This window comes from Anguilla rostrata, chromosome 9 (genome assembly GCF_018555375.3).
Source record: "Anguilla rostrata isolate EN2019 chromosome 9, ASM1855537v3, whole genome shotgun sequence".
In the NCBI taxonomy this organism is placed as follows: domain Eukaryota; kingdom Metazoa; phylum Chordata; class Actinopteri; order Anguilliformes; family Anguillidae; genus Anguilla; species Anguilla rostrata.
Genome location: NC_057941.1, coordinates 1,170,768 through 1,184,706, shown reverse-complemented (window position 1 = coordinate 1,184,706; position 13,939 = coordinate 1,170,768). Strand labels below are relative to the sequence as shown.

The window sequence follows — 13,939 nt, the reverse complement described above, 5'->3', positions numbered from 1 at the left end:
ATGACGTTTTCTTATTGTTTACTGTAAATAAAATATTACAGTGCTTTTGGAGAAAATAAACTGCTCGACCAGCAGGGGGAGTCTGCACATTATTGTTTCACTCTCGTGGCTGCAAAACTAAGTTTTTAGGGGAAAATCCAGTTATATCTGCGTTTCTCTGCAATGCGCGTGATTAATACGTTTAATTGCACACACATTTTCCAGGAAAAGAAAGTTGTTGGCGAATCGGACTTTCATATAATAATGTACTTTTCTTTTAGGACGTCAGATAAAGTTATTGTGGTCAAAAACGGAATGCAGACAATCATCCACCAAAAATATTAATCTCGGCTGTGTTGGCTCTTCTCGAAATCGAAAGGCAACACGCTGGAATGTTATGAGGGTTGCTAGGCAATACTTACATTATATATTATATGTTTTCCAGTAGCTTTCTGCAGGATTTTAGTTCCAGCTAGTGAGTGCAGACCAAAGAATGATGATACATGCTATTTTAATTTCCATCAAGATCAAGAGAAACACATTTACATTCAAATTTATTTCTGCCATTATTAGTCATCTTGAAATATTATCTGTTTCCTAAATCTGTAATTGTGCGTTCATATCGAGAGGCACAAACCAAAGCAGAGTCCCGGGTCAAACACTTCCCCAGAACACGAGGTGAGAGGAACTTTAAGTATCCCATAATTTCAGCTCTTATTCATCTTGTGAATACAGAATTTTAAAAAGACCAGCTGCATTTCACAACATACAATATGGGCGGCAGTGTAGCCTAATGGTTAAGGGTCTGAGCTTGTAACCTAAAAGATCCCAGGTTCGATTCCTGAGTAGATACACTGCCGTTGTACCCTTGGACAAGGAATTTAATCTGCATTGCTTCAGTATATATCCAGCTGTATAAATGGATGCAATGTAAATGCTATGTAAAAAGTTGTGCAAGTCGCTCTGGATAAGAGCGTCTGCTAAATGCCTGTAATGTAATGTAGACTAATGTATTTTAATGAAAGGCAGGTTGTTCATTTCATGGAAATATAAGAATTCCCAAAAATTCCACCCAAAAATTACCACTTTACCCTCTCCACCCAACAATCCCCACACTTCACCCGGTCCATCAATTCAAAAACACAACACTTTTTAGGGCCTGAGCCCCTCCAGTTTAAGGGCCAGTAAAATCTGTGAAGTAGTCTGCAACATTAAAGCAAAAAAAAAAAAGAAGGTCTCAATATCAGTGCAAATTAACGTTGTCCCAAAGTCAGTGCATTCTACCCCACCCATTTTGAGCAAAATGTGGACGTCCAGATCCAGATTCTAAGGGCATAATTTATAGAAAACATTTTCAAATTGATAAACAAAATCTCTCAGCAAACAGTTTAAGCACATGAAAGTATATCAGTCACGACTTTGCTGTCCTTAACTTAATTGTCTTTTAATTTTTATGACTTTTAAACATTGCTCAATCAGCCAGTCAGTGATGTAAACAGGTGTATATGTTTGCCAAACCTGATGAATACTTAAAAATGACACATAGGCACACCTCTCTGGGCAGTTGTTCCCTACACAAACACATTAAAATTGGGCTGCATTTCTGGGCAGGTACTGCTTGCACTGTCACTTTGGTACGCTTTAAACAGACATGTAAAACTGTGTGGCATTTCTGGTGTCTCCTCTAGCAGAGTTAGTTTTCATGCCTCTTCCTCTTCCTCTTCCTCTTCATCCTCCTCGCTGTCCTCGTCCCCGTCGCTCTCCTCCAGCAGGTGTGACTGCGCAGCCAGTCGCTGGGCAACAGCGGTCACCATGGCAGAGCCCTTCCCGCTTCCGTCCTCCGAGACCAGGAAGCGGATGTCGCACTTGGGAGCCAGGATGCGCACCGCATCATGCAGTCGCTGGCTGAACCTGCAGGGGGCGCAAGCACCGCCCGAGGTCAGCGGGAGGCACAGGCTCTGCCGCGGCACAGCCGCTAACAGACACATTACCGCTGAGCAATGAGATCACACACAGGCTGCTACGTATCAGACCTGGGTAATATACGTATCTGTTTTGGATTCAAATACTTTTCTGTGCTCTGTTCATCTTGCTGGTGTAACTGAGCCCGCCAATATGACCAGGAGGCGGGTTTTGCACTTTCTGAGACTATTTCATTGGTTAACAAATACATATTTAACCTTTAACCTGTGCTACATATCTAATGGCAACAACTCTGAAAAAGGGGAAAAAGCCAAAGCAAAATGTTTCACTGTATCTGTATTAAGCCCCAGAGTACACAGCATCCAATGGCAGCTATTGAAATGCACATATAGAATATTCCATCAGTAGACCAGGACAGGGGTGTGGCCTTACTTGGGGTGCTTCCTGTACACCGTGCCGTCCACCCCCACAGTAGTGCGCAGATGGTCCAGCTTGCGGTTGGTACGGATGCGGTTGGCGATGGTTGCCAGGGCCGCAGCGCAGAGCTGGGCAGAGCGGGTGGACAGGGTGGCGCACACCAAACGCACAATCTCGCAGTCCTCGGGACCAGCCGGCAGCCCCAGCTCCGACAGGATCTCCTGAGCGCGGCTCAGTCCTGTGTCGTCTCTGTGGGCACAGCACAGGCACAGCACAGCCAGCAGAACCAGTTACAGACTGGTACCACAGCACAGGCACAGCACAGCCACCAGAACCAGTTACAGACTGGTACCACAGCACAGGCACAGCACAGCCACCAGAACCAGTTACAGACTGTTACCACAGCACAGGCACAGCACAGCCAGCAGAACCAGTTACAGACTGGTACCACAGCACAGGCACAGCACAGGCCAGCAGAACCAGTTACAGACTGGTACCACAGCACAGGCACAGCACAGCCAGCAGAACCAGTTACAGACTGGTACCAGTCTGTGCACACACACCCAAGCCATACTAAACTGTGACAAGTGGGGATTTATGTGAAACACATTAATGTGAAACAGGAAGGCTTTCTGGGTCATCTGTGTACTGTTGGTCCTACACACATTCAAATTTAAAAATGTTGTTTTTGAAAATTATGTTTGAATCAGGCATTTTTGGCTCTGTTTAATTCACAACACTGAAAATCTTATATTACTATAGATAATATGAAATTGATTTAATTGGAAGAGACAATCTGGGAAATTTCCAGCTCAAAAACAAAACATATTCTCTTACGTACTTCTCTATTTCAGAAATGTATCTGGTTTCAAATTTCTCCGGTGTACGGAGGGCATCAGAGATCTTCCCCCCAAAAAGCATGTTCTCCTGGGCAAGCTTGATGAGAACCAGCCGCGCCACCTCCCCGAGGTACATCCCACTGATCATCTTCTCAAACCTGCAAAGAGTCAGCCATGAAGCCTCAAAACCACAGCCCTGAGGCCTCAAAACCACAGCCATGAGGCCTCAAAACCATGGCCATGAGGCCTCAAAATCATGGCCATGAGGCCTCAAAACCACAGCCATGAAGCCTCAAAACCACAGCCCTGAGGCCTCAAAACCATGGCCATGAGGCCTCAAAACTACAACCATGAGGCCTCAAAACTACAGCCCTGAGGCCTCAAAACCATGGCCATGAGGCCTCAAAACTACAGCCATGAGGCCTCAAAACTACAGCCAAGAGGCCTCAAAACCATGGACATGAGGCCTCAAAATGTTTTACTTTCTTATTACATGTTTTGCAAAATGCATCTTTCAAAATGTTAGCTACAACAATAGCAGCATATTTGTGGTATGCCTTTGAATGGTAACATTAACTATAATAAAAACTACATTTCATTAGTTGCTTACATAACAGATTGCATTACTTTCAGTCTACAGAAACAAATAAGTGAAATGAAAAAGCATAATTTTGTGTTATTTTGATTTCTACCAGAAAAAGACCTCTGCAATCCCAGCTTTAATTATACATTTCCAGAACACTGGAGAAAATTGTGGTTAGATTCCAAACAGGTTTGTGTTCCAAACAAGTTCTGTCAGTCACAGAAAAATGTTCCAGGCATGTCACACACAAACTCACTGGCAAGTGCAGAGTGGAAGGAGAAAAAATCAAATAGGAAACGTTTCAGTACATGGAAATGAACCCTAACCCTTACCTTCCACAATATGGATTCTTTAATAATAACACAGAGAATAACACAGTGGAAGAACATTCTAAGGCCATTCTTGCAATTTCCTTAAATTTCCTGCAATTTGACTTAAAGATAATGTTCAAGAAACATCCAGGAAACTGGACAGAGGTGCATTCTGGGAACGGAGCACAACATCCTGTGTGTGAGAACCAAATACTGCCAGTGTGTGTGTATCAATGAATGAGGACTTATTCATGTACACCCGGGTTGAGTGACTTACATGTGTACACCAAGGATGAGTGACTTGCGGGGACTTGTGTGTACACCCGGGTTGAGTGATTTGCAGGGACTTGTGTGTATGCCCGGGTTGAGTGATTTGCAGGGACTTGTGTGTATGCCCGGATTGAGTGATTTGCAGGGACTTACATGTGTACACCTGGGTTGAGCGACTTGCAGGGACTTGCGTGTGTATGCCCAGGTTGAGTGACTTGCGGGGACTTACGTGTGTATGCCCGGATTGAGTAACTTGCGGGGACTTGTGTATACGCCCAGGTTGAGTGATTTGCAGGGACTTACGTGTGTACACCTGGGTTGAGCGACTTGCAGGGACTTGCGTGTGTATGCCCAGGTTGAGTGATTTGCGGGGACTTACGTGTGTATGCCCGGATTGAGTAACTTGCGGGGACTTGTGTATACGCCCAGGTTGAGTGATTTGCAGGGACTTACGTGTGTACACCTGGGTTGAGCGACTTGCGGGGACTTACGTGTGTACACCTGGGTTGAGCGACTTGCGGTCCACCTCCACATCAAACTCTGTCTGGATGTCTCTGAGCGAGCCGTCGTCCCCGAACCCCCCCCACTCTGTGTTGATGCACATGCGCCCATCCTCCCCCTCCACCCTCTTCACATTCTTCATCTCCTCCATATAGCATGCGTTCGTTCCCGTCCCTGCAGCGCACACACACACACACACACACGCACATGCACATGTTCAACAAATGCAAACTCCTAGGTGGTGCTTTCCCTGCAGTTAAAACTCACTTCACTCAGTAGACAGTTTATGACATGATTTACTCTGTCAGTCTTCTACGCATCTGGCCAGGGTATCACTTTGCAGTCTGTTTGGATAAAATGAGAGGACTGCAGTGTGAATAGGTGCAGGCGTGTAATGTGCTGTGCATTCAGGGCTCACCGACTATCATGCCGATTTCACAGCTCCTGTCTCGATATCCACAGCTCATCATGGTCCCCACAGTGTCATTCACCATGGCAACAGAGCCGATGTCATAGTCCTAAAGGCATTGAAGGAGGAGTGTGAGATCAAGCTCCAACCAGCCTGGTCACTGAGCAGTCAAAACCATTCCATTTAACCCTCTGAAGAGTAGATTTATTGAAATGTTTTTTGTTTTTTTCTAAATTCTAAGCCAGTGTTCTAGAACTCTTTGCTCTTCAGTTACCAGTGGTGATTGTTACATCAGCATTAGAGTGTTTGGTTAAGAACATTCTAATCACATGTCTGTTATCTTAAAGGGGTAAAGGGTTAGAAGCAGAAGCACTGTGCTGCTTCACCGACTGTCTGTCAAAGCTGCCTTGTCTGCTGATTGGCACAGAGGCCTGTCACTCACCCCTCTCCTGCGAATGGCCTCCCTCAGCAGCGCCACCACATTCTGCCCCTCCACTCCCGAGCAGTTGAACCCCTTCGTCCACCTGATCAGGATGCTCTGTAACCGTGGGCAACAGCAGGGACAGACAGGACGCAGTCATGGTTACCGCATCCCTGGTGCACATAAAACCCTTTCCACACCTGTCCTACCTGCAGGCGTCTACAGCCGCTTAGCGCAAGCAGACCCCACGAACGGGCATCATCACCTGTCCTGCAGTGACACCTGTCTGCGCAGTGACACCTGTCTGCACAGTAACACCTCTCCCGCAGTAACACCTGTCTGCGCAGTGACACCTGTGTGCACAGTGAGACCTGTCCTGCAGTGTAACTGGACCCATGTGACTCTCTGTGCAAAACGAAAATCTTAACAGAAAGTTCATCCTTAATTATTAGCATTTTATGCAGAGCGGTAACCATGGCTACACATGGACAGCAACAGTAGTCGGGGTACTAACTCAACACCTCTTTCTAAACAGCACATACATCAAAACCGCAGGGAAATGTCTCTCCAGGCTGTCACGATAAATAATAATTAGTATGACAAATATGATGAATAATAATGATGAATGTTACAAATAATGATAAATATGATTAATAATAAAGATAAGTACGATGCGAGGTGCTGGGGCTGACCTTGTCGATTTCTATCTGCTCGCAGGGGAAGGAGAAGGTGAACCCCAGCGGAAGGGTCTGGTCCTTAAGGCCCAGCGACTCCAGGAACTCAGAGAGACAGGCGGCGATGTGGTCAAACAGCTGCAGAGGAAAGCAATTCTGATTGGATCCTAGGCCAAATATACCTTTTATATTCTAAAAAAGAAACGTCTTCCAGGTCACATAGTAGAAGCAGAAACTCGGGGGATTTTCAAGACCAGGTTTGATACGGTGTTAGATACTATCTAGTCTGTAGGTAAGAACACTAGGTAAAATTTAGTTAGGAAAATGGCGAGCATTGTTGACCTGAATGGCCATTCTTATGTTATGTTATGTTATGTTATGTTAAAAAAAGCTTTTTATGACCATACCAGTTTATGACCAGTAGAGGGCAGTGTGGTTCTTTAGGTGTCACTGATCTAATGTCTTCTATAGAGGCTGCTATTGTCAAGGGTGTCTGCTAAACAAATAATGATAACACTGATAACACACATACCCGCACACACACACACAGATAACACACATACACGCACACACACACACAGATAGCACACACACACACGCACACACACACACAGATAGCACACACACACACACACCTTCTCTCCAGGGCCCAGCATGATCTCCTGAGGAATGGCGCAGATCTTGCTGTCCATCTTCAGCACCCTCTGCTCGTCCTCCACCACCCGCACGTGAAGCACGCGGAAGTTCGTCCCGCCCAGATCCAGCGCCAGGTAGTCCCCCTTCTCTGCAGCGACAGGGCGCGGGGTGAGAGGGGCTCGCTGCACACTCAGGGCTATAAGGACTCGCTGCACACTCAGGGCTATAAGGACTCGCTCCACACTCAGGGCTATAAGGACTCGCTCCACACTCAGGGCTATAAGGACTCGCTCAACACTCAGGGCTATAAGGACTCGCTCCACACTCAGGGCTATAAGGACTCGCTGCACACTCAGGGCTATAAGGACTCGCTCCACACTCAGGGCTATAAGGACTCGCTCCACACTCAGGGCTATAAGGACTCGCTCCACACTCAGGGCTATAAGGACTCGCTGCACACTCAGGGCTATAAGGACTCGCTGCACACTCAGGGCTATAAGGACTCGCTCCACACTCAGGGCTATAAGGACTCGCTCCACACTCAGGGCTATAAGGACTCGCTCCACACTCAGGGCTATAAGGACTCGCTCCACACTCAGGGCTATAAGGACTCGCTCCACACTCAGGGCTATAAGGACTCGCTCCACACTCAGGGCTATAAGGACTCGCCCACACTCAGGGCTATAAGGACTCGCTCCACACTCAGGCTATAAGGACTCGCTCACACTCAGGGCTATAAGGACTCGCTGCACACTCAGGCTATAAGACTCGCTCCACACTCAGGGCTATAAGGACTCGCTGCACACTCAGGGCTATAAGGACTCGCTCCACACTCAGGGCTATAGGGACTCGCTCCACACTCAGGGCTATAAGGAGTGTGGGGATGGACACAGAGCCAAGGCTAACTGAGGCGTCCCTTATGGATGATGTCAGCAGTCGCTCGTGTTTGCGACGCGCTGCCTTTTCAGACTGTTAGGTAGCGTTAGCTAACGTTCGTGGTGAACAGAAAAAATTGAATATATTGGAAAATGTTCGCAAACATTAGCTAACGGTCGCCATCGTGAACACACAACTATACCCAACATGCACATACACACATACACACACACACACACAAACCTGTACCCAGCATGCACACACATACACACACACCTGTACCCAGCATGCACACACACACACACACACACACACACACACACACCTGTACCCACCACACACACACCTGTATCCAGCATGTACACACATAAACACACCTGTACCCACCACACACACACACACACACACCTGTACCCAGCATGGTGGCATACCTGTGCCATCCGGAGTGGCCCTCACGAAGGTGGGCAGCATTTTGACAGGTGCATTGTGGTGCGAGTGCTTGCCCAGTCCCCGGATCAGATCCTTGTGCAGACGGGCCGACACATCACGCAGTGTCTTCTCTGACAAATGGAAGGGCTGCAGCCAGTCTTTCACCTGCAGAGGGCGCCAGAGCGCATGGGAGAGAGAGAGAGAGAGAGAGAGAGAGAGAGAGAGAGAGAGAGAGAGAGAGAGAGCGAGAGAGAGAGAGACATGCAGTGAGGAGGGTTATTGTGGAACAGTCAAACTCTGCGTTTGTGTTACGTTATGCATCAATAAACCTGTAAATGCTTCACTGTGGCACAAAGAGCTTAGTGTAACAAATTTATCTGTAATCAGGGATGACTTTCCCCAAACTTATTTAAATATGCAATGCACAGGTTCACAAGAACAGTTCCAAAAAAATACTGTTTCAGTCACCATAAGTCCAAATAGATCCATCCATTTTCTAAACCACACACACATGCACACACACACACACACACGCTCCCACAAACACACACATATGTATACTTGTATCACAGTTTGCCATTGATTTTATAATACACACACTTTTGTGGGGAGATTCAAAATAATCTTCTCCTGGTGATTTCCCTCCAGATAAGAATCCGTGCTGCAGAATCATGTGATGACACAATCCTCTGATTTGGAATAAACTGGAAGGACACAGAGTACATGCCCTACCACCCCACCCCCACAAAAAAATAAATAATTCCAGCCAGCACTCTATCTCCCGCAAGCAGATATCCAGAAGCATTAAAGCAACCCGCTCATATACATACCATAGAATCACACGCACAGAAACTGGAGTAATTTCAGATCCTCATCAGAAAGTGGAAGTGTTTATCAAGTATCCAATTATTACTCAAGCATTTTGTTGTTTTCCTATAGCATATGCCCTGTATTACCCTTGGAACAAATGAATTGGCCATGTTGGGGCAGTTATCTTCAGACCAATGAGAGAACTGTCTGACCTTCTACCATTTTAAACAACTCCTTTATGGACATCAGATAGCACTACAAGCCAGTATTTAACAAAAAACTGAGGAATTAATTAAAGCACATATTTACCAATATTTCACAAAGACCAAGCATCTAAACTGAAATGTATTTTTTTTTTAAAACTGGACTGAGGAGAAAATATTCCACAGGAAGGGCCTGGCATTTATTTGGTCTAAACACTGAGGCATTAACACATTATGGATCTCTAGAGATATCGGACACAATTGCCTCGTTAACAAGCAGAACTTCCTGTTCCGTTTAGGGCCCTGCTACTGGCACAGGATGCTGCTTGCAAAACTCCACGCTGAAATACCAGACAAGTTTCAACAGTTTTTCTTCATAAGAGCTCTTCTTTGGGAGCGTTTAAAAGCTGGCTCAAGAGCCGCGTAGCTCACACACGTCTCAGTAGTTTTCCTAGGTGTGTCTTCCCCACCTCTTCTCCCTGCCCCTCTCTCTCTTTCTCTCTCTCTCTTTCTCTCTGTCTCACACTTGCTTTCTCTCTCTCTCAAATTCAAATTCAAATGAGCTTTATTGGAATGACGACACTTTAGCGTAGCATGGCCAAAGTCGCTGTTTACATAAAACAACAGCAGTAGCAATGGCTTTATGAACGATAATGTACAATAATAATAATGATAATAATAATAATAATAGGGTACTCAGACCCTCAGTAATGGGGGTGGGGTTCCAGGCTTTGTAAATATAAATAAAATTATGGTAATAAACAGCAATATCTTTTAAAAAGACTATGTACTCAAACCCTCTCTCATCTTTGGTGCGAAATGCACAGACTGAGCTGACAGACAGGAATGGCCAGATTTCTCATGCACAGCCTACCGTTTCAGCTTCTGCAGTAAAGCAGAAAGAGAGGTGGGCCTTTATTTTTAAAATTACTGTGATATAGAAGAGGGCCCTTGCCCATATTTCTTTTTCTTCTTGCAAAGGAATAGTCACTGAGTAGTTTCAGAAGTGCCAGGTTTATAACTGAACTGCTACACGCAAATATCGGTGGTTTGCAATTAAAATATTTGGACATCTGTGACTAAGAATCGGCAGAGTGATGTCACGGGACACACCTTCACTTTTGTCATGAGGAATGTTGTCATGTGAAGAGAGAGAGAGAGACCATCCTTAGAGTAGTTCAAACAAATCTTCTCCCAGGAACTAAACAATAGGGACACCCAACTAACCTTCCAGGAACTAAACAATAGGGACACCCAACCCCAAAGCCTGGATGGGCCACGTGTCTATTTGTAGCTATTGCCCCATGAGAGAGAGAGAGAGAGAGAGAGAGAGACATTAAGGCAGTTTGGGATGCTGAAAGAGGGAGAGGGAGAGGCTGAGGTTGTGGGGGACTGAGAGAGGTTGCTCATGACTTCAAGAAAGGACAGGTTCAGACTGGCACACAGTACCTTACGCAGGTTGGCGAAGGTAGACTCCTGATCTGGAGGGTTCGGGCGAAGTTTACTACGCTTGGCACAGGGGGCGCCATTGACATCGGCTTGCTCTGTGCTGCTCATCTGGATGCTGAGGCTTAGAGGAAGCACAAATAAAGTTGGCAAATGCAATATAGTTTTCCTGTCAGCAATAAACTGCACTTATTTAAGCTGATGTCATTCTGTCCATTGTATTTCAAAGCGACAGAAATTTCAGAATTGTTTGTCAATCTTGTGAATTATCATAAGTGTGACTTAACGTTTGACTTAACGTTTCCTCAGCTACTAGTAAAACAAAAAGAAGAAAAATAATAATAATAATAATAATAATAATCACCTGTAATCAATCTTTCCTTTATCTTTCCTTCACCAGTAACTTCATCAACTAGAAAGCTGCTGTTTATTCGTGTGGGAATTGTCTTGTGGGTATGTCTCACGTTTTAATTGTATTATACACTCTAATGTTAAACATACCATATGTGCAAGATTTACTTATGTATATCTTCTTGTTGAACAAAATGCAGATAACCAGGCGTGCCCATGCTTTGTAAAGAAAAACACTCAGCGCAGTCGAACACGTGTTCATGTGGTAATAGTAACTTTCATAGAGCCAATGCTATTTCGATTCAATTCGTGGGAAATTCTGCGTTTCTGCCTGAACATTTTCCTGTAAAATACACTATGCGTCGTGACCATACACATGACAATTTTGTAACAACCGGTCATCTCGATCGCTCTGATGAAATTCGCCACGGGACCGTCATGCAGCAAGCTAACGCTCTGTGCTGATAAGTCAACCGGACGCCTGAACCCGATGCGTAAAGTTGCGTAAAGTCTTGTTAACTTTTAAGGGTGGTTTTTTAAATGTATTTTTGAACGTTTTCATAACATTAGCAACACGATGTTCTTTGTAAACTATTGTATATCATATTTATTTTACTACGCAGTAGTAAAATAAATATGTTAATTCAGCTCTGACAGATTTTATACGAATCCAACAGGGATGTCAGATCCTATCTGTGGATAATTTAATATATCCTAGCTCTTTTAACTCATTACGGTAATAAGACGCGTAACGCAACTTCTGTATTTACAGTGCATCTTCTTCTGGGGTTTCCAGCGTATTACTTCAGTGTGTAGCATGTATTGTATTGAAATACTATTCCTCCATTAGGACTAAATCTATATTACTCGAGAGAAAATGTAGTAAAATGAAGGCAGACTCCGTCGATGTTAACCGAAAGCCCAGTACTTAATTCAGTCTATCACTCTGAAACCCAATGAGTATGACTAATAAAGTACAATAATGTTGCCTATATTGATGTATCTAAACATGGATATAAAATACTGGAAATTCTCGTAAACCAATATAATACATATGGCAAAAAATAATTCCGAACCCATCTACAATTTGTGCACTAGTGACAGCACGGAAGAGATAAGCAGTCGTTTACCTTAGAGGATTTTTCTCCGACTTCTCTTTTCAAGTATGTCCTACCGTCTCTCACCTACTTCCTGATCTTAGAGTATGTGTAGGCCAACAACTGTACGCGAGGCACACCTCTTCTTTAAATATAATTAGAAATGGGCTTCCTGATCGTCCGCAATTCCACGTGTAATTACTGGTCACCAGTTTTGCTTTCTAACATTTTATCACACTCTCATAAATCGTTTGTTCATTGGTAAAATCGAATCAAACCTAGTAGATGTTCTGTATTGGAATAGCCGTTTTAATACTCATGTACACATTCCAACATCTAGGTGGAAATTCCTGTGTGGTTCCAGACTGGTTTTCAGCTGGTTTGGTGATGGTCAAGCAAGCAGCGAGATGGCAAAAACACATCAAGCTGGTGGGACAACTTGGTACAGACAACAGGTCATCGCCAAATTCCAGATGGTATCTACCTGGAGCAGAGGCTGATTCCAGCTGGGAGGTCGTGTTGTATAATGGGTAAGGAACTGGTCTTATAACCTCAACGTAGCAGGTTCACTGCCGTTGTACCCTGCACCAATATTCATCTGCGTAGCTTCAGGCTATATTGTATAAATGGATGAAATGTAAATGCCATGTAAAAGTTGTGTAAATCACTCTGGATGAGAGTGTCTGCTGAATGCCTGTGATGTAAATCTCAGCTGGATCGTTGGAATTCCCACCAGAGCATGAAACGGTCTCTTGACCTCTTGGTTGCGCAACTAAATGAATTAAAAATACGGTTGCACAGCAAGTTTTATCACACAAGGTTCATTTTCATAATAATAATAATAATAATAATAATAATAATAATAATAATAATAATAATAATAAATTTATTTTATATAGCGCTTTTCATGAACTCAAAGACGCTTTACAATAGGTGGTACATACATACATATATATGTATATACATACAGTATTCCTCCGGCCGAGTTCTGAACCAATTGCAGTTTGTGTAGGAGGCGGGAGGGAAGACCAGTGAGGAGTGCATTGCAGTAGTCTAGTCTGCTGGAAATGAAGGCATGAATGAGTCCTTCTGCATCGAGATGGGTGAGAGAGGGTCTGAGTCTGGAGATATTACGCAGGTGAAAAAATGAAACCTTGACAGTGTTGTTGATGTGCTTTTCAAAGGAGAGGGATGGATCAAGTATGACACCGAGGTTGTGGACCAGGGGGGAGGGGGAGACAGGGGAACCGTCAATGGTGAGGGAGAAGTTGTGTAGTTTTGTGAGCTGGGGTTTTGGTCCGATGAGAATAATTTCGTTTTTTTCACAGTTGAGTTTAAGAAAATTGTGTTGCATCCAAGATTTGACGTGAGTCAGACAGGTTTCAATGATGGCAGTGGGTGGCTGATTTGTGGATGTAGAGCTGATATAGATTTGGGTGTCATCTGCATAGAAGTGGAAATTGAGACCAAAGCTGCGGAGGATGGGGCCAAGAGGAAGTATATAGATGGTGAAAAGGAGGGGACCAAGAACAGAACCTTGAGGGACACCCTGTGTGACAGTAGCAAGATCGGAGGTGTGACCATGGATAGATATGAATTCTGACCTATTTGTGAGGTATGAGTGAAACCAGTTGAGAGATGGGCCAGTGATGCCTAGGTGAGACAGATGGGTGAGGAGGATGTTGTGGTTGACTGTGTCAAAGGCGGCAGAGAGATCCAGGAGGATGAGAATGCTATATGCACCAGAGTCAGAGGATAGGAGGA

The 13,939-nt window shown here is 44.6% G+C and overlaps 1 protein-coding gene across 5 annotated transcripts; it reads right to left on the bottom strand.

Moving 5' to 3' along the window:
- Positions 1-473: 473 nt before the first annotated feature.
- On the bottom strand, positions 474-12,323 carry LOC135262622 (hexokinase-2-like). Of its 5 annotated transcripts, none has more exons than XM_064349662.1 (11): positions 12,209-12,323; positions 10,731-10,851; positions 8,271-8,433; positions 6,963-7,111; positions 6,346-6,465; positions 5,675-5,770; positions 5,242-5,341; positions 4,814-4,997; positions 3,161-3,316; positions 2,335-2,568; positions 474-1,890 (listed from the first exon to the last, which is right to left on the bottom strand). In XM_064349662.1, exons 2-11 carry the CDS (start codon positions 10,836-10,838, stop codon positions 1,680-1,682), a joined length of 1,521 nt encoding a protein of 506 aa, XP_064205732.1. In that variant the 5' UTR covers positions 10,839-10,851; positions 12,209-12,323; the 3' UTR covers positions 474-1,679. The 5 variants fall into 5 exon arrangements, with proteins under 5 accessions (XP_064205732.1, XP_064205733.1, XP_064205734.1 ...); XM_064349663.1 differs by having other exon boundaries at positions 10,731-10,845; positions 12,209-12,263; XM_064349664.1 differs by lacking the exons at positions 10,731-10,851; positions 12,209-12,323 and adding an exon at positions 9,388-9,507.
- Between the last annotated feature and the right edge of the window lie 1,616 nt (positions 12,324-13,939).

What these genes read in the sequence shown, in the direction of transcription:
- LOC135262622 (XM_064349662.1), bottom strand. Translation starts at nt 10,838, where the DNA reads ATGAGCAGCACAGAGCAAGCCGATGTCAATGGCGCCCCCTGTGCCAAG. An exon ending in CCTTCGCCAACCTGCGTAAG is followed by an intron (nt 8,434 to 10,730) that starts GTACTGTGTGCC and finishes CGCCCTCTGCAG; the next exon opens with GTGAAAGACTGGCTGCAGCC. An exon ending in TGAAATCGGCATGATAGTCG is followed by an intron (nt 4,998 to 5,241) that starts GTGAGCCCTGAA and finishes TGTGCGCTGCAG; the next exon opens with GGACGGGAACGAACGCATGC.